This window comes from Moschus berezovskii, chromosome 26 (genome assembly GCF_049115385.1).
Source record: "Moschus berezovskii isolate FMDL1 chromosome 26, NW_MosBer_1.0, whole genome shotgun sequence".
Taxonomy (NCBI): domain Eukaryota; kingdom Metazoa; phylum Chordata; class Mammalia; order Artiodactyla; family Moschidae; genus Moschus; species Moschus berezovskii.
Window position 1 is genome coordinate 20,845,914 of NC_142485.1, and position 23,776 is coordinate 20,869,689.

Here is a 23,776-nt window from a genome sequence, read left to right on the forward strand (position 1 = left end):
GGATTCTTTACCAGCTGAGCTACCAGGGAAGCCCACTGCCTGGCATGTGGGATCTTAATTTCTCAACCAGAAATGGAATCCACACCCCTACATTGGAAGGTGGTGTCTTAACCACTGGACCACCAGAGAAATTCTTATTCCCTGTTGAATTTATGGCAAGGTACTTCACCCCATATGTCCCTCTCCAATTACACATAGTACATCCACATGGCAATACGGTGGGAGGTCAGAAGACTCCTGACTCCTGGGTAATGAGTCATTGTATATATTGGTCTGCACTTGATTTCTCTCCTCAGGATTGGTTCACAGTGGCAATCCCAAGTTCCCTCTCCCTCCACCCTCTGTCTCTCCTTTTCTTTCGCAGGCATGCACAGCAGGTGTTTGTATCAGTGTTTGTTGAATTAAAGCATGGAGGCTTCATTAGACCACCACCAATCCCGGAGCTTCTGAATAAAGCTCTAAGGCTTCACATGTGGGATTTGGCTTCCCAGGTGGCACTAGTGGTGAAGAACCCACCTGCCAATGCAAGAGAAGCAAGAGATGTGGGTTCGATCCCTAGGTTGGGAAGATCCCTTGGAGGAGGGCACAGCAACCCACTCCAGTGTTCTTGCCTAGAGAATTCCATGGACAGAGGAGCCTGGTGGGCTGCAGTCCATAGGATCGCAAAGAGTCGGAAGCAATGTATCACACATGTACACATGTCCTGATTGGATGTACAGTTGCTCCCCCCAATATCTGCAGGCTCTGAATTCACAGATTCCAACAGGTTCCCAAGGTTAAATCTTTGGTTAAATTGACGGATGCAGAACCTGCGGATACAGCAGGCTGATGGTACTCTGCTGCTGTTTTGTATAAGACACTTGAACATCTATGGATTTTGGTATCCCAGAGGATTCCTGGAACCAATTCCCCCTGAGATAACGAGGGATGACTGTATGCCTAAAAACAAGAACTCTCACTTTCCTGTGGTTTTGATGGGTGAGTGTGTGTGTGTATGTGTATGTTGACTCCTGTATTTCTCATCAGCTTGCCCTAGCATGATAGATTTGAACGTGTGCTATCATGACCCTCTCAGTCCTAAGGAAATGTTTCTTCTCCGTAGGCATTTTTAGAGTAGAAAGTTCCAGTGTGAATTTACTGTCACCAACATTTTTCTGTCTAAAAGATTAGTGCCACTCAGACAGAAGCAAAGAAGTTAGTCTGTGGTGTGTTCTGATGGGGAACTTCTGATAGCTCTGACTTAAAAACAGGAAATATCTTAGCCTTGATTTGGGTGGGATGTGGCAAAAGAATATTTTCTTTCTCTACAGGTTGTCCTGGGCGTCTATCTTTTTCCTTTCCCCCTTCGATTGTGCAGAAATTTCTACAAAGCACATTATTTTGTGGAGGGCTGGGCTGGGCGCTTGAACCGTTAGACTCTGTGCTGGTCCATGGGGACCTGCTCTTTTGGGATTGTGAGCGATTTTGTGGGAGGGTCTTCCATCTGCCACCCACCAGCTTGTGTTGGTGAGAACTGGACTAAATTGCTCCAGCACTTTTCTTCTCGGAACCAGCAAATCATGACGTTTGCTCTCAGGCTCTTACCGTCTAGCCAGGAAGGTAAGATTAAAATTCCTGACCTGTGGGTGGATGGAGTCAGCAAGCACATTGGGCTGCTCAGAGCAAGAGTGCTTATGAAAGCATCCAGAGGGAGAGGAATCAGTGAGGGCTGGTGGAGGGTTCAGAGAAGGCTTCCTGAGGAGATGGGACTTCAGCTCTTGTGTCAAGAGTGGTTTAACTTGAGGAGGTAGGGGAGGAAGAGGAGGTTTTGCAGGTTAAGGAATGAATTCAGGAGGAAAAAAGGCACAGGGTTAGCGATGCACAGGGGAAAAGGGTGAGACCAGCCTGACACACTTCAGTGGAAGCGAATGAGGGGCGTTCGTCTACGAGGTGGTGGGAGGCCAGGGGCGGGCTGGTACAAAGCTCTCCAAACCAGTCTGTGGAGTTTGGAAGTAGGGAGCCACCTGGGGGTTTATGAGTTCGTTGGTGACACCTAACTCAGACTTTTAGAATTAAAATGAACATTTGTCCATCTGACACTGAGATGACACTGTAAACCAGCTATGCTTTGATTTTTTAAAAAGGATACATTTTCATGGTTATCCTTTTACTGTGAGCTGGTTATTCAATGGAAATGCCCCTCAAAATCTAGATTCCTGGAATAACAAAAAGGTATATATTGCATTGGCTGAAAAGTTTTTTCAAGTTTTTCTGTACTATATTATGGAAAAACCCAAAAAACTTTTTGGCCAACCCAATACCTTCTTAACCAGACTCTGGCTCGTCAGAGCAAACCAGTTTCTATCTGCTGCTCCTATGTATGGCTCTGTACCCAGAACCATGCTTTGAAACTGGCAAGAGACCACAGGAATTCTCTCTCTTTCTCCTTTTTAATGTCTCTTAAACATTAATCTGGAGACTATCCAGAACCACCAGTCATGAAATGTAAGAAACCCTTCATTGAGCCACTCATCATTAGCCAAGGCAGCTGGCTTCAATCTGTTGTTGAACAGTGAGCTTTTCGTCCCATGGATCCTAACTCACTTTTACCTTGGAGCAGAAATACTTGCCCATCGTGCCTTTTGTTGCTATTTGGCATCTACTGCTGAGGCTGAGACAGGGAACCAAGATAGGAGAGGTAGAACTGACTCAAGAATGTAGCATCGACCTCTTTCATATTATATATCAAATCAAAAGAGACCATTCGATTATTGATTTTGTCAGTAAGAATTCACTCATGGAAATGACGCATTTTGTGGACTCTGAGTCAGTGGTATGAGCAAGCCTGAGTGAGCTGAGGACAAAGCCATTCCAGGGCATGTAGCATAGTAGTAGTTTTTAGAAACTTCTTGGAAACTCATCTGGGTTCATGGTGAAAGTTAGTTTTCTTCTATCCAGGTTTTGTGCCCCACCCCCTGCAAAAGTTTCTAATTTTATAAGAAAAATAAACATAATCGCAAGCTGTAACTTTGTTGCATTTTTTAAAAAGACGAGTTTGTCTAAACTTGACAATATTTTTGTATCAATGTTAATTCAGCTCTTCCTGCTTCTGTCGCATTTCTTACTCCTCTGAGCGCATCTGTTATCCCATTTGTCCATGTGGGCAGTTCCATTGAACAGTGGGGTCAACTCGGTGAAAGGAAAAATCCATCTAAGCAGTTGTCAGGTTTATGCTTGGTTAGGGAGGGATAAACTGCATGTGTAAGGACAGATCTATGAACGCTGCCAAGGGGAAGGTCATCTGGAGTGAGTGGATGGATGGGGCTGGGAGGAATGGTCATCGGGAGACTCATGTGCTTTTAAATGGTTACTTTTAAATATTGCAAACCTCATAATTGCATTAAGATCATTTTACCTTTTGATGTAAGATAACATTCAATTAAGAGTTCCACAGTTAAACAAACATAATGGATGCCAGGCTCCCATCTCCCATTGAACTGAAAAAGTGGTCACAAGGGATAGATGAGAGGTCTAAATAACTAGACAGTTCAGTTCAGTCACTCAGTCATGTCCAGCTCTTTGTGACCCCATGAACTGCAGCACGCCAGACCTCCCTGTCCATCACCAACTTCCGGATTCTACCCAAACCCATGTCGGTCGAGTTGCTGATGCCATCCAACCATCTCATTTTCTGTCATCCCCTTCTCCTCCTGCCCTCAATCTTTCCTAGCATCATGGTCTTTTCAAATGAGTCAGCTCTTTGCATCAGGTATGTGGCCAGAGTATCGGAGTTTCAGCTTCAACATTAGTCCTTTCAATGAACACCCAGGACTGGTCTCCTCCTTGCAATCCAAGGGACTCTCAAGAGTCTTCTCCACACCACGGTTCAAAAGCATCAGTTCTTCAGCGCTCAGCTTTCTTTATAGTCCAGCTCTTACATCCATACATGACCACTGCAGTGACTATAAACTCCCATGAAGAAATATACCCAGGCAGTGTTTCTGTTCTGATTTTTGTCACTGGCAAACTAGAGGCACAGAAAGTTCATTAACTATTGACAGTAGTGAGCTTGTATTTCTCAATAATAATGCCAAGAGGATTTTTAAAATATAGACGTTAATGCAGTCATTGGTTTGATAGGTATTTGTGGAATACAAACAATGTGCTCAGTTGCTCTGACCCTATGGACTGTAGCCTGCCCAGTTCCTCTGTCCGTGGGATTTCCCAGGCAAGAATACTAGAGGCGGGTTGCCACTTCCTTCCCCAGGGGATCTTCCTGACCCAGGGATCTAACCTGGGTCCCCTGCGTCTCATGCATTGACAGGCAGATTCTTTACCACTGAGCCACCTGGGAAGTCCCACACAAACTATGGATTGAGTACAGTTTTAGATGTTGAAGACACAGCAGGGACAGAAGGTGCCACGTCCCTTCTTCCATAGAGTTCACATTCTAGTGTGGCGACATGGACAGTGAGGAAGATACAGAACTCAGGTAGCCAGTATGTCAGATGGCAATAAGTGCTACAGGGAAAAGCCATCCAGGCAGGGGGCGGGGCACTCCTGTCAGGGGGACAGTAAGTCCACAAAGGGCAGACGTCAGCCCGACCCTCACTGAGTCCTGGCTCATCCACTCAGGCTATTATCTGAGCCCCTGTAAGAAGAAACACCTCTTTTTCAAAACGGTGGTCCTGGGAGTTCCCTGCTGGCCTAGTTAGGATTCTGGGCTTTGCTGCTGTGGCCCCGGTTTAATCCCTGTTTCAGGGAACTGAGATCCTGCAAGCTACATGAATCAATCAAAAAAAAAAAAAAAAAGGTGATCCTGAAAAAGACATCTAAAACTTTCAAGCCCCAAATATGTGTTTTCAATTAATTAAGTAGTCTTGTTAGAATGCGTGATCCTAAATGGATGGGTTCAGTCTAATGTATTCCATCCGTGTTTTGCTCTCACACTGTATTTCTCCTCCCAAACCTCCATGGAGACACACTGGGTCATGGGTTCTGTTCTGGAAGATCTATTACTAAGGGTTGGAGAAATTATCCTAAAGAAAAGATACTCATTTTTAAGTGGAAGTGTGGCCTGAGCCCTCACAATATCACCAGACTTAAAGCTTCATCTTAGATTGAATTTAAAAACATATATTATTATTTCAGTAAAGTCCATACATGTCTCTGATACAAATCTAAACGATGAAGAAAGACATAAAATGAAAAGCCAGTCTTCAGACACTTCCACCCCAGCTCCCACCTCTACTTGGAGCATTTTTTCTTTATCATCCCACAAATTTGTATCCATATTCCAAATATCATAAGCTTCAGTTCTACACACTTTTGTACTTACTGTATCTTAAAGTCCTTCAAATCAGAGCCTCTAGGTCAACCTCATTTTCTTTTCATGCTGCATATTGTTTCATTGTATGAATGGGTTAAACCCTTCTCTTGTCATTGCATGTATAAGTTCCTTTCATTACAAGTCTACAGTAACATCCTGGGACGTACACTGAGATAATTTGGTGAGCACATCCATAAGATAAATTCTTAGAAGTGGAATTGATTTGTCAAAACATATGTGCATTTTAAAATAGATGTTACCAAATTAACCTCTAAAAATGTCAATTTATGCTTCTACAGTGGCACACAAAAGTTCCTTGAACATTCTACTGTTAATTAGGAAGCAAACCCTTAATGACCGTGTTATAATGGGAAAATTCTTGATTCTGGAAGCACACACAGGCTGTAGACATGAAATATTTTCCATGAGCCTGTTTTCCAAACTGAGACAGTGCTTCCCCGTTTTGCGTGTCAATGGCCTGCCCATCTTGATCACTGTTTCTTGGGATGCTTAAGCAGTCTGGAGAGACATCTCACAAATGCCGCGTTTTCCATACAATTGTAAGATGCTAATAATATGCTTCCATTTTCAGATCACGTTTGCCTACTTGAAAAAGTAAGCATTCCTCTTGAAGGAATGCCATGTGCCTTCCTTTAACAAAAAAAAATAGAGCTTAGTCTATTTTGATTGTAGAACCCAACAAGAGGTTGTGCAGTTTTCCTTTGGAGGAAAAAATTACTCTCTGTGAGTCTAAAACATACCTTGTATCCCCACCCTTAACATTTTCTGGGGGTGGGGGAGAAGGGGTTTTGGCCAAAATCTGCAAGACTGCCACTTCCTGTGTGACGCTGGCCTCCACTGATGGCTTCAGTTTTCTCACCTTGAACATGTAGGGATTGAAGCAGGCCATGGTGCGGACGCGCTTTCTCCATCTCCTTTGTCCCCTCTGCCTTGCCTGTCGTGGGTGCTCAAGAAACACTGAGTGAGTGAATGGATTAATCTCTACAGTCATTTCCAGCCAGCCAGTCATTTCCTATTACCCTCATTTTAAAAGAAGATCCACAAAACACTGAGTGTTTCGAACAAAAGAAAATTCCATTTACTTTCCTTTACAAGGTGGAGAACAGTCAGACACCAAAGCTAAAGTTTGAAGCTGGGCTGGGGGGCTCTTAGCTGGGACCCTGCCTTTGTCCCCACCTTTGCTCTGGCCTCCCTGCTGTCAAGGTCTGTGTCATTCAGTCCTTTACATCCGCTGTCAGAAGGCAGAGCCGGGCGCCAAGGGAGCCACACAGGCTTATTTACACATTTCAAAACTGGACTGACCACTTCCTCCTGAAGCCCGGCTCTCATTTTGGCTGTAGAGAACAATGAAAGTACCTATTAAAACCCAGCCAGAAGAGAGGACTCTATAATAAGAAAACTTCACAGTGCTGGGGTTGAACTTTTGGCCTGCGTTTCTGCATAGGAGTTAAGCTCTTTTTCCGGACCGTTGAAATCCTGGTTCCTTGTCTCTGCTTTCTAAATAGGATGGCACCAAATGAGTTTACCTTCCCGTCGGTTGTTCTAAGATCCCACCCCGTGCACCGCGTGATAGTTAGCTTCGTCCGATGAAACACTTCTCTCTGAAGCAAAGGCACTAAAGAGATGCAGAGCTGTTCTGCTGTATGGCTAGCTGTGGGCTTGATATGCAGAGTGGAAAATTGGAAGGAAAACTTAGGAAATGGGGTTTGTAGCTCGCTGGCCCTATTAGTACACAAAGTCATTTTTTAAAAACTACCAATGATGTAACTGTGATGTAGGCAGACTTCCCAGGAAAGTACTTTCCATTCTTACGCTTTTTATACCCTTAATTGTAAGCCAGAATTTGGAAGCAGAGTGACCTAACACCGGCCTAAAACCCCAGGATATATTTGACTCTGTCTCGTGCGCCCTTGGCTCCAAGTCCTGAGAATATGGGCTGTTGGCCAAAGTGTTTCATGGTTTTTTTAGGCCCATTTTTCTAAACCAGTGGCTTGCCTGTGAGGTTTGAGACTATTTTAGGTGTCAAGGCATGTTTGTTCCCTCTTCTTTCTGACTCTTCTAAATGCAGAGGGTGGCAGCTACTACACATAGTAAGAGTCTAGCCTCTGCACGGTCACAGCCATGTTTCTGAGGAGGTGCCCCATGGAAGAGCCAAGAACATGACAGAGCCAAAGTGGGCTTTCGGGGGCTCCCTGTGATTCCATGGAAGACGGCTACTGCCTGTCTTGTGGTGGAGAAATCACAGTTTCATTGAGAAGGGTCACACATGGACATCTCTTTCTGAGAAGCCCTAAGAATATTAACAGCTGAGATGTTATTTATTCAGTCCTGTGGTGCCTGGGAGCCATCAGAGAGAATTACGGTCTTCTCATCAGGCATGCGGAGAAGGCAATGGCAAGCCACTCCAGTACTCTTGCCTAGAAAATCCCATGGATGGAGGAGCCTGGTAGGCTGCAGTCCGTGGGGTCGCTAAGGGTCGGACACGACTGAGCGACTTCACTTTCACTTTTCACTTTCACACATTGGAGAAGGAAATGGCAACCCACTCCAGTGTTCTTGCCTGGAGAATCCCAGGGATGGGGGAGCCCGGTGGGCTTCCGTCTATGGGGTCACACAGAGTCGGACACGACTGAAGTGACTTAGCAGCAGCAGCAGCAGCAGCAGCATCAGGCATGGGTCTACGTCTGAAGCATGGATTAAGAATGCCTCAGGACAGAAGGTAGGGTACCAAACTAGGTGATTTTTTTCATTCACAATATGTCTATATAAAGGGCTTCCCAGGTGGAGGTGGTGGTAAAGTACCCGCCTGCCAATGCAGGAGATGTAAGAGACACAGGTTTGATCCCTGGGTTGGGAAGATCCCCAGGAGGAGGGCATGGCTACCCACTCCAATATTCTTTCCTGGAGAATCCCATGGATAGAGGAGCCTAGCAGGCTACAGGCCACAGGGTCGCAAAGAGCCGGACACGACTGAAGGGAGTTAGCATGCACACACGTATGTAATGCCGAGTTATACAGGGAAAGGGCACATTTCTGATGAGCCTCACTTCACTGGAGGTCTGTGTCATGTAGTCCTTTCCATCCGCTGGGCAAGCTCCTGGCTGGGAGCCTTCCTGTGCAGTGCCATCATCCGACTGCTCGGTGCTTTAGGCAGTGCTTGTTGGGTGACAAACACCTAACATCTAAGAAATAAAGCAAAAGGAACCAGCCTACACACTAATCCTTGAAGCCACGCCTCCTTCTAATATCCAGTACTCCTGGCTCGACTTAGTTCAGAGGTTGCAGGATATAGATCTCATCGAAGCCACTGACTCACAGTTCCCACAAGAAAGCAAGAGAACACCTACAGGGCAAAGGAGAAAAAAGTCACTTCCTTCCAACTGCCTGAACACACATGATATTTTTTGTGCTAAAGCACAACCTCTTGGTTTTCTGTGGTAATCCAGGGAATAAGAAGTGTTGCTGATTTTATATATATATATATATTTTAAGATTCCTGCTATTCTTAAAGACTGAAAAGTTTTCCAGCCACAGCATGTGAGAGCTAGATCTTGAGGAACAGAGGAAGCCAGATAACCGTCAGTATAGAGGTGCCTTCTTTCAGGGGCAGCTTTGAGACAGAATACACATGAGGAGCTGTTGAAAATGGGAAGAGTGGCTGCAACTGTAGACTGTTAGTTTTGGAAGGGGCCTTCGTGGGGATGCAGTCTGGTCAGTTTTCAATGAGGAAACTCAGCTGAGTGAGATCGACAGCTGGCATCTCTCTGTGCACCCTCAGATCAGGGTAGGGGCAGAAAGGGATGTGGTGAGAGCCATACAAGGAAGGCAAGAAAAGCGCACCAAGTAAGGGGGTGGGCACAGCAGGAGGCTGGAGGAGGGGACTCACCCGCAAACTGATTTGTCACAGGCCTCGCCGGCCGGTGGAACCAGGGACCAGGAGGCAGAGGCAGGGCGTCCCTGTTGCTGGCTGTTGTTCAGTTGCTCAGTCGTGTCCGACTTTGCAACCCCACAGACTGACCTCAGCATGCCAGGCTTCCCTGTCCTTCAGCGTCTCCCAGAGCTTGCTCAAACCCGTGTCCATTGAGTCGGTGATGCCATCCAACCGTCTCATCTTCTGTCATCCCCTTCTCCTCCTGCCCTCAATCTTTCCCAGCCTTGGGGTCTTTTCTAATGAGTTGGCTCTTCGCATCAGGTGGCCAAAGGATTAGAGTTTCAGCTTCAGCATCCATCCTTCTAGTGAACATTCAGGGCTGATTGACCGGAATTCTGATCACACTCCACTCCTCCCCCACCCTTATCTTCTGAGTGTTGATAATACCTCTTTGCCTGAACCTGGTTCCCAGCTCCTGGTTCAGTGAGCTGTGTGTACTAACTCTGTCCTTCTGGGGGCTTCGCACAGGGCATGCTCTGCTGTCGCTCACTGATGCTGGTCAGTGAGGCTGGGGCACGGATATCAACGCCTGAGGACGTGGTCGTCCACCTTGCTCTCTCTTGCCTATGGAGAAGCATCTTAAGTAAGGAAACCATCCCGACCCTGCGCCCTGCCCCATGTGGATGTGCGAGGTTTGGTGCCGGCCACCTCTGCCCCACTTCGGCTGGAGGAAGCAGAGAGAAGCTCAGGCATGAACAGCTGTCACACATGCACGAGCAGGCCTACGAAGGCCTTGAGTGAAGCGACACAAAACTCACAGCAGCCTTCCTCTGGGACCTCTCTCCACTTGTCGGCCTCTGTCTTTGATGCGTATCTTTCTTTCTAGGCGTCCTGCTGAGAGGACAGGGGTTCAGAGACGTACTGCATGCCCTGCCCTTAGGTGACATCACAATCACAGTGGTGCCCAGCTTTTTTGGCACCAGGCACTGGTTTCCTGCAAGACAGACTGTGGGTGGTGGGGGGTGAGATGGTTTGGGGATGATTCAGGCAAATTACATTTATTGTGCACTTTATTATTATTACATCAGCTCCACCTCAGGTCATCAGCCATTAGATCCTGGAGGTTTGGGGCCCCCTGAAAATGATGGGTGCACATCATAACCGTCCATTTCCTTAAATCTGAGACCCCTGTTTCTTTCACATTTTAACCTTCAGGATAATAGCATGCATTTTACCGCATTTGGATACAGTTAATGGGTTTCTTTTAATCCCCCTAAAAGCTTTTATTAAAATAGTGGGTACATCTTTGAATCAGTTCTTAGAATGAAGTAAACGAGTATTATTTCAGTTGGCACTTTCTTGTCTCCAATGTCAGTACCTTTTCTTAAACGTTTCTTTTACCTGAGCTCTTGTTTCATTGTGAACTCTCCATTTAAGGCAGTTATACAAAGACTAAGTCCAGTCTTCGCTCTGTCTAGATTGGCCATCCATCTCACCTTCTGTCATGTTTCTGGACGTACCTGTGCTCTGCGGAGACCTGGGGCAGTGACGGAACTTTCCCAGAATCATAACAGTATCCATGCGCACCACTCTGGGAACTCAGGGGCCTAGGAACCAACTCACTTTTCTGCTGCTTCTTTTATAAAATCACCTTCCTTTGCCCTCTGGGCTTCCCTGGTGGCTCAGCGGTTTAAAAAAAAAAAAAAAAATCTGCCCACAATGGAGGAGACTTGTGTTCAATCCCTGGGTTGGGAAGATCCCCAGAGAAGAAAATGGCAACCCACTCCAGCATTCTTGTGTGGAAAATTCCATGGACAGAGGAGCCTGGCGGGCTACAGTCCATGGGTTCATAAGAGATGCACACAGCTTAATGACTAAGCCACCACCACCATTGTTTGCCTTCTAAAATGTCTGTGGGCCTGCCCTGTCCCCCAGGCCATCAGAGAGTTTGTCAAAACTCATGGAATTACGCACTAAAAAGGAGGCGTTATATTGCAGCTAAACACTGCTGCTGCTGCTGCTAAGTCACTTCAGTCGTGTCCGACTCTGTGTGACCCCATAGACAGTAAGCCCACCAGGCTCCCCCGTCCCTGGGATTCTCCAGGCAAGAACACTGGAGTGGGTTGCCATTTCCTTCTCCAGCTAAACACTACCTTCTATAAACTGACTTTTTAAAAAACATCCAGCCAAGCCACACATGTTCAAGTTTGCTGCTGTTGCAACATTGTTTGCCACATATTAGAAGCAACCTAAGTATCCATCCAGCGGGAGCTGGTTAAATAAATTTATGATACTTTCATATGATGATATACTATGGGGCACCTGTTAAAAAGGATGAACTACACCTGGACATCATCTGATGTGGACTATCTCCAATCCATAGTGGCAAAGGAAGAAAAGGAATACTGGGGTCAGTGGGCACTGTTTGTTCTCCTTTGTGTAAATGTGTGTATGTTGCGTGTGTGTTTGTTTTGGTTGTTTGGCGGATCTCCAGAAGGATGCATGAGAAATTGCCAGCAGTGGTTTCCTTTAGATTAGAGGGACTGGATGCTGAGGGACCAGATAGGAGGAAGACTCGTTGGCATTGTATACCTTTTTTGCACTTTTAATTTGTTCATATGCGTATGTTGTCTCTTCAAGAAATAGATAAAAACAATATAAAATAAATTACTTTGATGGAAAAAAAAAAAGCCCACAGGACCCTGGAACTGAGCAGCATGGACTTCTAGCCTGAGAATTTCTGTTTCTCTCTCAGGTCCATCATCTGAGCCAGCTCACTCGCCCACCAACAGCAGGAAGAAGCTCTTCGCCCCTGTCCCCTTCCCTTCGGGCTCCACCGAGGATGTGTCCCCCAGCGACCCACTGCAGCCCCCTCCTCTTCCCCAGAAGAAGCTCGTGAGTCGGGCGGCCTCTTCCCCTGATGGCTTCTTCTGGACCCAGGGCTCCCCCAAGCCCAGAACAGCAAGTCCCAAGCTGAACCTCAGCCACTCGGAGACTAACGTCTGTGTCCATGAGGACTCCCACTTCAGCTACGCCTCAGGCCCTAGTGGTCGCCACCAGCACGTCTTCTCCGCTTCTGAGCCGCTGGAGAAAAATTCCAAAGGCAGCGGCCACCGGGGCCCCGCGCCGGGGCTGGGGGGCAGCAAAGGCCTGCAGGGCAAAGGGGTCTCCTCCGCCTCGTCCTCCCAGCTGAGTGTGTCCAGCCAGGCCTCGGCAGGCAGCACCCAGCTGCAGCTCCACAGCCTCCTGAACAGCATCAGCAGCAAGGAGGGCACCTACGCCAAGCTGGGGGGGCTCTACGCCCAGTCCCTGGTCCGCCTTGTGGCCAGGTGCGAGGACCTCTTCATGGGTGGCCAGAAGAAGGAGCTGCACTTCAGCGAGAATAACTGGTCCCTGTTTAAGCTGACCTGTAACAAGCCCTGCTGTGACTCAGGGGATGCCATTTACTATTGTGCCACGTGCTCCGAGGACCCCGGCAGCACCTATGCGGTGAAGGTAGGTCCCACCCCCGCCTCCCACTCCCCCGCCCTGTGGCCAGCTGGCGGTCCTGGCTGGCAGCCCTGTGGCTTGAGAAGTCCTGTCCCCTCGGCCGCCTCCCCGAGGAGGGTCATTTCCTAGAAATATTCGGTGAGTTCACTCTGCCTGGCCCAGGACATGGTGCAGTGTGATTTGTATGCACATGTTCGATGGAGGAAAGAGCAAGCTGAACATGATCAGCCTGGTCATCTCTGGCAGCCCAGAGCCCGGGATCTGTACCCATCCAATGCTGCTGCTGCTAAGTCACTTCAGTCGTGTCCGACTCTGTGCGACCCCATAGACGGCAGCCCACCAGGCTTCCCTGTCCCTGGGATTCTCCAGGCAACCGTACTGGAGTGGGTTGCCATTTCCTTCTCCAATGCATGAAAGTGAAAAGTGAAAGTGAAGTCTCAGTTGTGTCTGACTTGTAGCTACCCCACGGACTGCAGCCCACCAGGCTCCTCTGTCCATGGGGTTTTCCAGCCAAGGGTACTGGAGTGGGGTGCCATTGCCTTCTCCGACCCATCCAATGAAGGGATGTAAATTTGAGCTCCTTGAAAGTCAAGGGGATGGAGGTGCCTTTAAGAAGTTCTTTGCTTCTGTTGACCCAATGGACCTGAGAAAATGATCTTTGGATCATCCCTCTGCTTCCACCCTGAACAGTTTCTTGTGTTCAGGTGCATCAGTTACTCTCCCCTGCCTCCTGGGGCTGGACCTGCGGGCTCCTTCACTGTCAAGAGACAGCTGACCTCTCCATTTTGAGGAGGAACAAGCCTGGTGGGACAGGCTTTTAATCCTTCTTGCCCATGGGGTAGAAGGTGATGTGGCGCAAGGGGGCCACTTGGTGCAAGGTCTGCCGCTGGATCAGAACTTCTGGATCAAGGGGTTTGGTTTTTTAGATTCGTGATTGTGCTGTGCAGCTTGGATTCTAAGACCTCCTGTAATAATGTAGAGTTAGCCAATTCTGAAGAACAGTGCAGAAAATTCAGCATTCCCAGAGAACGTTAGAAGGCAGTGTTGTTCATTTTATCTGAAATCTAAACCATAGGAGGGACTTCCTTGGCAGTCCAGTGGTTAAGGCTTCACCTTCCAATGCAGGGGGTGCTGGTTTGATCCCTGGTCAGGAAGCTGAGGTCCCACGTGCCTCCCAACCAAGAAACCCAAAACAGAAACAATATTGAAACCAAGTCAGTAAAAACTTTAAAAATGGTCCATATAAAATAATAATAAGGAAACGAGCAGATAGACCTTGGGCCTGTTAAGGAAGAGAGTCCCAGTGTTCTCTGTGATTCTGCTGGAGCCTTGGCAGATCAGGGAGTATCTCCATAGCATGTGAAAATGAAATTTCTTTTAAAATTTTTTTAACTTTTTTTTATATTGGAGCTCAATATTTTGTGAAAAGGAAATTTGAAGAAGAATTTCAAGTATTCAGAGTCTAGGGAACAGCAGCATCAATTTGCAGATGTGCCTGGCCTGGTGATGGGGTGGGGGCGGGGTACAGAGCATCCTCCTGCACGCGCCGCCGTTCCACTTCATTAGTGCTGGTTCTGGATGGAGTACAGTCATCTGAATCCTCTGGGTCCCCAGGAGGGGGAGCAGGCTCCTTCCCGAGCCGCCTGTCTGCAGCCGAGCTCGTCTCATCTGTGTCTGGGATGCAGGAGCTTTGGTTGCAGGCTCGCACCTGCTCAGGCTCACGTTGGTTTCTCTGTTTGTGGGCTTTGCCTCCTGTGGCAGCGAGAGAGTGAAGCCAGCTCGTGTAGCCCTGCTCCACGAATACAGGGTAGGAGAAGAAGCCTTTGTTACGTGTGCTGTCGAAGCTGTTTCGTGCCTCTGTCAGCCAGAACTCCAGTAATTAGGGACCTGTGTTAAGCTGGCTGGGCCTTTTTTATTTCGCAGACGTGACTTAGCCCAAATTTTCAACCACGAAGCAGGCCAAGGCACCAAAGTTTAAAGCGAGACTTGGCTCAATGAAACCTTTGAAATTGGAGCTGAACCAGTCTTTGTGAAGTCTTGAGCCAAAACCTGAGCACAGACCCCTGAAAATGATCTTGCAGGGTGGAGAGGGGAGGCGGGGGTGGAAGAGAAGCCTTCCACCCACCTCCTCTGCCTTCACTCCTAATTTGACACTGTAGAATGATCATGAGGGCCCTGCCCAGGGCTCCCCCACTGGTTAACACGCACCCCATCTTTTGTTCAAGGCAGCGAGGTCTTGCCAGAGGACCAGCTCACTGATTTTGAATCCCATCCATGCCAGTTGTCATTTACTCTGCTCCTTCATTTACATCTCTGTGCAAACTGCCTAGACTCCTGAGGAGAGATTTGCTGGGCTCAGGCCTTTGATACCCTGGAGAAAAGGATCCTTGGAAACACATCCCAGGCATGGCAGCTGAGCCCTCTGGGTTTGTACAGTTACCTGCCAGCCACCTCTGGATTGCCTGGCTGCACCACCAGGTTACTGCCAGACCCATAACGGTAGTCACCATAGCAACCTTTCCCGGTGGGTGCTCACCTGGGCTAGGCTTTGTGTTGAAAGCTGTGTCTGTCTTATGTCTTTTAATGCTCCCAGGGGCCCTGTGAGGAGGGACACTGCCCTTGAGATACAGAGGAGAAACAGACTTTGAGATAAATAGTCAATTCTCAATATTTGGGGATTCCATATTTGTGAATTTGGTGCTGAAATTTTTTGTCAGCCCAAATAATAAATGCTTGGGGTGCTTTAGTGGTCATTCCTGGCCACGTGCAGAGTTGGGGAGATCCGAGTTATTCAACACGCAAACCCGTGCTGAGGTGCCGCACAGGGACTCTCCACCTTCTTTCGCAGCTCTCATACTGTAAACAAGTGCTTCATCTTCACATTTTTTTAAAGGGTGATTTCACCCTTTAAAATGGCCATGCCAAGCAATGAAGTCCTGTCTCCTGATCCTAAGGTCAGGAAGACTGTGATGCAGTTTTGAGAGGGTGTTAGATCAGCTTCTTTTCAGGCGTGAGCTACACTGCTGTCAGCCATGAGTCACTGTGAGCACAACTGAGATACTATTAATATCTATGAATAAGGCGTCTTTAAACAGAAACTCACATACAGCAGGGTTATACATTGGCCAGTTGATGAGCATCTTGTGACCAGAGATTTGTAAGAACTTCACGCTGTGTTTCCCCAGGAGCAGTGGTTCAGCATTCATGTGTTCAGTGTGACTACTTAATAGAACATAACGACCAACCGAAAAGAACAAGAATCAAGGGTAACTTGCCAGTGTTTGCAGAGTTCATATTGAAATTAAGGTCCTTTTCACCCTAAAGCTCATACTCTTCACCTCCAGAACGCTTCTCAGCTGTATAATCTTGGGCAAATAACTTTTTAAAGTCTCAGCTTCTTGTTCTGTAGTAACATCTATCTCATTGAGTTGTTCAATGAGATTTAAAGAGACACTACAGGAAATATGCTTTATAGGCACCATGTGGAAGTTTGCTGGGTATGTTGTAGTTGAGAAGCTCTTACTTGTATCCATGGATGGCACTGCAGACAGGTCCATACACAGTGGTTGCTGGCATTTATACACTAGACTATTTTTTGAGAACCAACCCAGCCGACAATGTCCCAAAAAACTGCTATTTAAAAACCAAATATAGCTGGCTGGGCTCAGATAAAAAAGAACCTACAGCAGCGCCTTTTCGACATGTATCCTGAAATCACTTTTGTTCATGGAAGAGGAAACACTCTCTGGGATAAAATGAGCTTCCCTTTTATTTCTATTCTGCTTTTCTCATAAGAGAGATCACTAAATGAATGTGTTCCCTCCCCCCGACCCCCCAACCCTCCAATTATCTTCTAAAAAGTTTTCTTAGTAGCTGAGCTCCTTTTTGCCAGGTTTCATGCTGAGGTTTGTAGAGCTGCAATATACATAAATCTCTTTGAAAAGGTGCTTGCAACAGAACTTCTAAAAACATCACCTATAAGCATTGTGGCACTCCATAAACACTGCCGTGATCATTCGAGTATAGCCATGCAGCAGCCAGAAGGGTTACTTTGAGATTGTTTGCTGGGTGGTATTTTGTAGATGGGGCCAGATGCCTTTCTCCTCAGGATTACATTCTGATCCTTCATTCAGTTCAGCTCAGTTCAGTCGCTCAGTCGTGTCCGACTCTTTACAACCCCATGAATCACAGCACGCCAGGCCTCCCTGTCCATCACCAACTCCCGGAGTTCACTCAAACTCATGTCCATAGAATACTGATCCTTACCCTTCTACAAAGCGTGACTGGGGCTGCACCATCTCCTTTGCAGAGGAGTGCCCACAGACCATCTGCGGTCTCTTTCCGTGTAATTAATTAGAGGGGCTCAGGCCTGATGGGAGGCCATTGTGTGTGACTCAAGACTCTCAGTTGTGCGGCCACCAGATGAAGATTCCTGTTGCTCAGGATCCTTAGGTGGCTGTCACTGTCATTCGTACAAAAAGATGTAGAAGAGGTGGGAAAGACACGGCATAGGAATTCCCCAGAGAACTTGAGATCCTCCGCTTGTTTATTTCCATCTTCAGTTCAGAGGGTGCCTTTGGGCCCTTGGGCTTCCCTATTCCCTGGAGAGCTTTCTATTTTCTTTCAGCTGCTATGACTCACCCTTAGAGGATTGGCTTGTACTTAGCAGCTCCACTAAAATCAGCCCCGTGGATTGTGCCAGTTGGTAGGCATGGCATATTAATTTAATCTGGATCTAGAAACCAGGGCAGCCTAAGAGAATTTGATCAAGTCCTAGAGGTGTAGGGCCTGCATCTCTGCCCCTGAGATTCCCCAAGAAAGGAACATCCCAGCGATCAAACATATCTGCTGTCAGGTAGCTGCCAAGTCAGGTGCAGTGGCTGGGGAGTGAGGCTGATGGCTGGCTTCCTGAGAATTTGTCCAGTCCACATTGTGGGCAGAGCGATGTCTTCCTATCAAGGGAACTCATTCTGGCTGGATTGTATGATCATTTTAGGTTTAACTTTTTTAAGAAATTGACCATCTGTATTCCAAAGGGGTGGTACCTTTTTACATCCTACCAGCTGTATCTGTGGAGAAGGAAATGGCAACCCACTCCAGTGTTCTTGCCTGGAGAATCCCAGGGACGGCGGAGCCTGGTGGACTGCCGTCTGTGGGGTCGCACAGAGTCGGACACGACTGAAGAGACCTAGCAGCAGCTGTATCTGAGAGTTCCCATTTCTGCACATCCTCATAGACGCTTGGTATTATCATTTTATTACAGCCATTCTGGTGGGCATCACCTGGGCTCTCATTGTGTTTTTGACTTGCCTTTCCCTTATGACTCATGATGTTGAATATCTTTTCATGTGCTTATGGCCATTGACATAGTTCTTGGGTGAAATGCCTGTGAATATCTTTTGCTGACTTTTTGGTCGGATAATTTATCTTATGACAGCTTTGCAAGAATCCTGGGTATGTTCCGGATGGATATGTGTTTTGCAAATATTTCCTCCCACTCTAATACTTGTCTTCCCAATTTTCTTAATACTTTTTTTAACCACACAAGTTTTAAGGTTTGATCAGGTCAGGTTTTCCTCCTTCTTCTTTTTTGGACCATGGTTCTGGTGTGGTCGCTGAGAAATCCTGGCTTAGCCTAAGGCCTCAAAGATTCTGCCCTGTGTTTTCTTCAGAAGTGTGTATGTGTGTTGTGGCTCTCACACCTGAGCCTCTCCACTGTGACCTAGGTCCATGTGACCCATTTTGAGTTAAATGGTGTGTGCGCAGTGGGCGGTAGGAGTGTAAGTTCACCATTTGCATGCGGGTGTCTAAATGTCCCAGCACTGTTTACCGAACAGAGTGATGGCTCTGGCTTTGACCTCACTTCCACTCTCCCCCACAGATCTGCAAGACCCCCGAGCCCAAAGCAGCCTCGTACTGCAGCCCCTCAGTGCCCGTGCACTTCAATATCCAGCAGGACTGTGGCCACTTTGTCGCCTCCGTGCCCTCCAGCATGCTCACCTCTCCCGACGCACACAAGGACCCTCTATCTGCCCTGCCCTCACATCCCCCCTCCCAGGAGCAGGACTGCGTGGTGGTCATCACTCGGGAGGTGCCCCACCAAACCGCCTCGGACTTTGTGCGGGACTTGGCCACCAGCCACCAGTCTGAGCCCGAGGTTTACGAGCGGCGGGTGTGCTTCCTGCTCCTGCAGCTCTGCAATGGACTGGAGCACCTGAAGGAGCATGGGATCATCCACCGAGACCTGTGTCTGGAGAACCTGCTGCTGGTGCACTGCGCCCTCCAGGCCTCCCCCGAGCCCTCCCCGGCTGCCTCCGGCCCTCCCACCACCACATCCCCCACCCCTGCGGCTACCCACTCCTCTGGCCCCTCAGCCACCATCCCTACCAGAGTCACCCCCACCCCTCCAGCCGCCGCCGCCTTTCCAGGAGGGTCCAGTGAGAAACACTTGCCCCGGCTCATCATCAGCAACTTCTTGAAGGCCAAGCAGAAGCCGGGTGGCACCGCCAACCTGCAGCAGAAGAAGAGCCAGGCACGCCTGGCCCCCGAGATCGTGTCTGCCTCCCAGTACCGCAAGTTCGACGAATTCCAAACGGGCATCCTCATCTACGAGCTGCTCCACCAGCCCAACCCGTTCGAGGTGCGGGCGCAGCTCCGGGAGCAGGACTACCGGCAGGAGGACTTGCCCCCGCTGCCCGCGCTGTCCCTCTACTCGCCGGGCCTGCAGCGGCTCGCCCACCTGCTGCTGGAGGCCGACCCCATCAAGCGCATCCGCATCGGCGAGGCCAAGCGCGTGCTGCAGTGCCTGCTGTGGGGGCCCCGGCGCGAGCTGGTGGAGCCGCCGGGCACCTCGGAGGAGGCGCTGTGCGCCACGCTCCACAACTGGATCGACATGAAGCGAGCCCTGATGATGATGAAGTTTGCCGAGAAGGCGGTGGACCGCCGGCGCGGGGTGGAGCTGGAGGACTGGCTCTGCTGCCAGTATCTGGCGTCGGCCGAGCCCGCAGCCCTCTTGCAATCGCTGAAGCTCCTACAGCTTCTGTGAGGCAGCTCCCGGCCCCCTCCTCTGGGCTGGACCCTCATCCTACCCCCTTCCCCGTGCCCTGCCTTGCCTTGGAAACATCTGTGTCTCTTGGGAAATGGTACAAATGACTGTCCTACTTGGATGTAATATATATATATATATAAGATATAAATATGAAAGACTGTGGATGTCATTGCCCGCCGTGGTCTAGCCTTCTTTTCTCCTGTGGTCTTGCAGTTTCCTCTGCAATTATGTACATTTCTAGATTCTTGCAAGGTCGTGAGGACAGTGCCGCCCGCAGTATGAAGCCTGGACTCTGGTCTCACTACCCCATTAGGGGGTCTCTTTTAAAAAAATTCCATTTTTAATCAAAATTGCTGGTTGAGTCGTGAGCAAAGCTCTTTTATCCCCAAGTGTGTTAATACCTTTGGTGGGTAAAATCGCTTTAAGCCCTTGAAACAGTGGCTTCAGGACCACTTGAACTGTCCCTGTTCTTCCACTTCTCGTCAGAAGGAGCGTCAGGCCACAGGAGCGCAGGCGTGTGGGGACCAAGTTCATCTTCCCTGCTTCTCTCTCCACCTAACAGCCTCTTAGGAAGAAGCCAGACACAGCTGGTGTGATCCCAGAGTTTCAGAATTTAATCCCACTGCTTGAAATCCATTTCCAGTTTGCTAAAGCTGGTTATCATTTGTATCAGAAGCCTGGCTGAAAGCAGAAGCCAGCCCAGATGGTTCCAATGACAAGAACTTAGCAGGGGACCACTTAGAGGGTTGCGGGCAGGATTAAGAGAAAAACAACGGATGGTGAGACGAGCTGGAATGGGGAGGGTTCACTCAATCTGTTCCCCACCTGTCATCCCCAGGCCAAGACCAGTGAGACGCCGGAGAGCAAGGGGGCCTGGTTGATAGAGCAGCAAGACTGACTTCCTGGGCAGGGTTGGGAAGAAAGGGTGGAGTGCCGGGTGGGAAACAGCCCCCTGTTATTGCTGTCCTAGATAAGGGCAGTGCAAGAAGAGAACTCAAAGTGTTTCCACTTTCAGACCACTCACCCACCTGCTGTTCAAAGCTCCTTTGGGTTTCCATTTTTTAAAACTCATTCAGTTGACACATTTATTGGTACCTACTGCAGTCAGCATTTGTTACCATGCCTTTAAAAAGTGCTTCAAAGAGAATTCGGAAGCACCAGATCTTTCTTCCTCAAAACTAGACACAGAAAAAAATCAATAAACACTCATTTGAAGGGAAATAGCCCAAGAGCCTTGTATGGCTACCTAAAGGGTAATCTTTGAAGTTGTGAACGAATTTCTCAAACCTTGTTAATAACAATGAACAAGTTTAAAATAAATTCTACGATCTTAATGGATGTCCTAGGAATCTAGGAAAGTGGCCAGCAACCAGGATGACAAAATCTCCCAGGTCCCATTCTACATAATTTTTAAATTATTTTATTGAATTATTATTGGCTGTGCTGGGTCTTCATTGCCACGAGGGCATTTCTCTAGTTGCGGTGAGTAGGGGCTACTCTCTGGAGAAGGAAATGGCAACCCACTCCAGTGTTCTTGCCTGGAGAATCCCAGGGATGGGGGAGCCTGGTGGGCTTCTATCTGTGGGGTCGCACAGAGTCGGACACGACTGAAGCGACTTAGCAGCAGCAGCAGCAGCAGGGGCTACTCTCAAGTTGCAGTGTGTGGGCTTCTCATTGCAGTGACTTCTCTTGTTGCAGAGCTCGGGCTCTAGGGCATACGGGCTCTAGAGCACAGGCTCAGTAGTTGTGACACATGGGCTTAGTTGCTCCATGGCACGTGGGACCCTCCCAGACCAGGGATCGAACCCCTGCCTCTTGCATTGGCCAGAGGATTCTTCACCACTGAGCCACCGGCAAGTGCTCCTGCATATTAATTTCAGTCTTTTTGCAGCCATTCCAGCCTGGGACTCCAGGTAAACACACCCACACTTCCAAGCATCTAAACTGAACCCTGGGGCTCCGAGGCACGTATGTCATTTCAGTGGTTGCTTGAGCACTGAGGGAAAAACCGGCTAAAACCAGCTTCCAGCTATGTTTGTACAGATAAAGTTTTGAACATGGAAATCATAATTCTCCATAGGACCCATCTGTTTCAGAGGGTATTATTTTGTCAGTTGTTTCTTCTTGGGAATTTTCCAGGCAAACCCTCCACCCTCAGTTTGCTGTCTTTTGCTTTCTTGTTCTTTCTCACATCAAATAAATAAACAATGGAGAGGGAGGAAGCAAATATTCTGCCAGGGGGAATGCAGCGCTATTTGGAAATAACTGTCACAAGAGGCACATTTTAAACCTCTGAATTAATTGCACCTTTTTTATATGCCACCCACTTCAGGGGAAAAAAAAAACAACACTGAGATGGTAGGAAAAGATTTTCAGAACTAAAATGAACCCCAAAGTAAAGGTGGAAAGAAAAGGAAATGTAGCAGTAAATTCTAATTAAGTAGAATGGTAGTGATCAAATATAAGACTTACTTCTGAGCTTAGGCCCACCAACCTAAGAAAAGTACAGAACAGCTGGGTGTTCTCATTTTTGGGTAATTCTTTGTAATTTCAGGAGACAGTTCATCGACAGGAATAAACCCTTTCCTGATGCTTGAAGGGATTTTGTCAAGGATTTCCTTGTTTAAAGGCATTAAATAATGTTCCCAACAGCATACACACACAAATTAAAAAGACATATTTTTTAGATAGGGCAATTCCTTATATCCACCATTGGAGAAATCCACGGATGAACATTCAGGCCTAGTTTCATTAAGATGATTCTGCAGGGCCCTTGCCACTCACTCAATTCCATGAATCAGCCTTTTCTGTGAACGACAAGTCATGCGGCTACAAATACTAGGTTTGGCAAACAGCTTCAGGCACACAGAATTCCAAATATAGCTTTTTTTGTCACCCCAACATATATCTGGGATGCATGAGTTTACTTCACAGAAACCTCAAGCACCAAATAAATTTAAATCCAGAAACAGAGTTTCTTCCACAGGGGACCGAGGTTCAGAAAGAGGCAGCAACCTTTGTATGATGACAGTCTTGGAACATCTGGCTATCTAATAGTCCTGTTATCTGTGAGTTCATCTCCTCTTCTTTCTTCTTGGCTTTAGACCCAACTACTAGTATTTAAACCTCTAGGTTCTTTTCCCTCCAACTCTGAATCAAGTTGCCCACATAGCCTTTCCACACGGGTCTTTCCCTTTCCCATGCCCAGATGTAGAATCGTTTTCTCCTAAATTCTTTTCTGCAGGTGTCACAAGTCAGGCGTCTAAATTATTGTATCCTTGCCAGAAGCAAGATAAGCACTTCAGGGAGGATTTATTTATGGTAGCACATGGCTCAGCTCAAAAACGATGGGGCTCTGGGGAACTGTAGTTACCACTCTGTGTGAGGCATCCTGGTTTCCAAAGGCTTGGGGCTGGAGAAAGCCCTCTTCTGAGGCACACATGTACACAGAACAATGATGAAGATTTTGAAGAGGGAAGACACACATTCCTTTAATGACTTCTCTGAAATGTGTTCTTTTAATATATCGCCAGTCAAGGCAGCAGCCCTTTCCCACTCTGATGAGTGTCTATAAGTCTTTGAAGATCTAAGAATAAGCTTATTAAGTCCCATTAAAGAGGTAGATTTATAATGTAAAATCTGCTTGGCATGTTTAATAGAGGGTGAGATAAATGGAATTGATTTATTAGAAACCAAAATTTAAACCAATTGCTGTCATTGCTAAAAATAAAAGGCAAGAATAAAACATCTGGGGCAAGTTCTATGGGATGAAAATCTTGACAAATTACTCTTTCTTCCTCTTTTCCAATGCTAATTAACACAGTTAACGACACTCCTGGAGACCTACTCCAGGTCCTCCAGGTCGGAGATGCCTTTGGAGGACCTATGCGCTGGAAAGGAGGTCATCTTCAGGTAAAGCATCCAGATTAACCCAAACACAGTATTATTGATTGAGGAGGATCTGGGGTCATGGTCAGTTTGGAAACTTACTTGATCTTGGGTACTCAGTCTTCTGGAGTCAGGGAAGCAAAGTCAAGTT

At 47.7% G+C, this 23,776-nt stretch overlaps 1 protein-coding gene across 2 annotated transcripts in view; it reads left to right on the forward strand.

Moving 5' to 3' along the window:
- The window catches only part of PRAG1 (PEAK1 related, kinase-activating pseudokinase 1), a 48,906-nt gene extending 27,770 nt beyond the window's left edge, over positions 1-21,136 (forward strand). For both annotated transcript variants that reach the window (XM_055416527.2, XM_055416529.2), the window contains exons 5-6: positions 11,956-12,695; positions 18,571-21,136. In XM_055416527.2, coding sequence (XP_055272502.2) covers positions 11,956-12,695; positions 18,571-19,734 — 1,904 coding nt within the window. In that variant the 3' untranslated portion in view covers positions 19,735-21,136. The remainder of the gene's footprint in view (positions 1-11,955; positions 12,696-18,570) is intronic.
- The last annotated feature ends 2,640 nt before the right edge of the window (positions 21,137-23,776 follow it).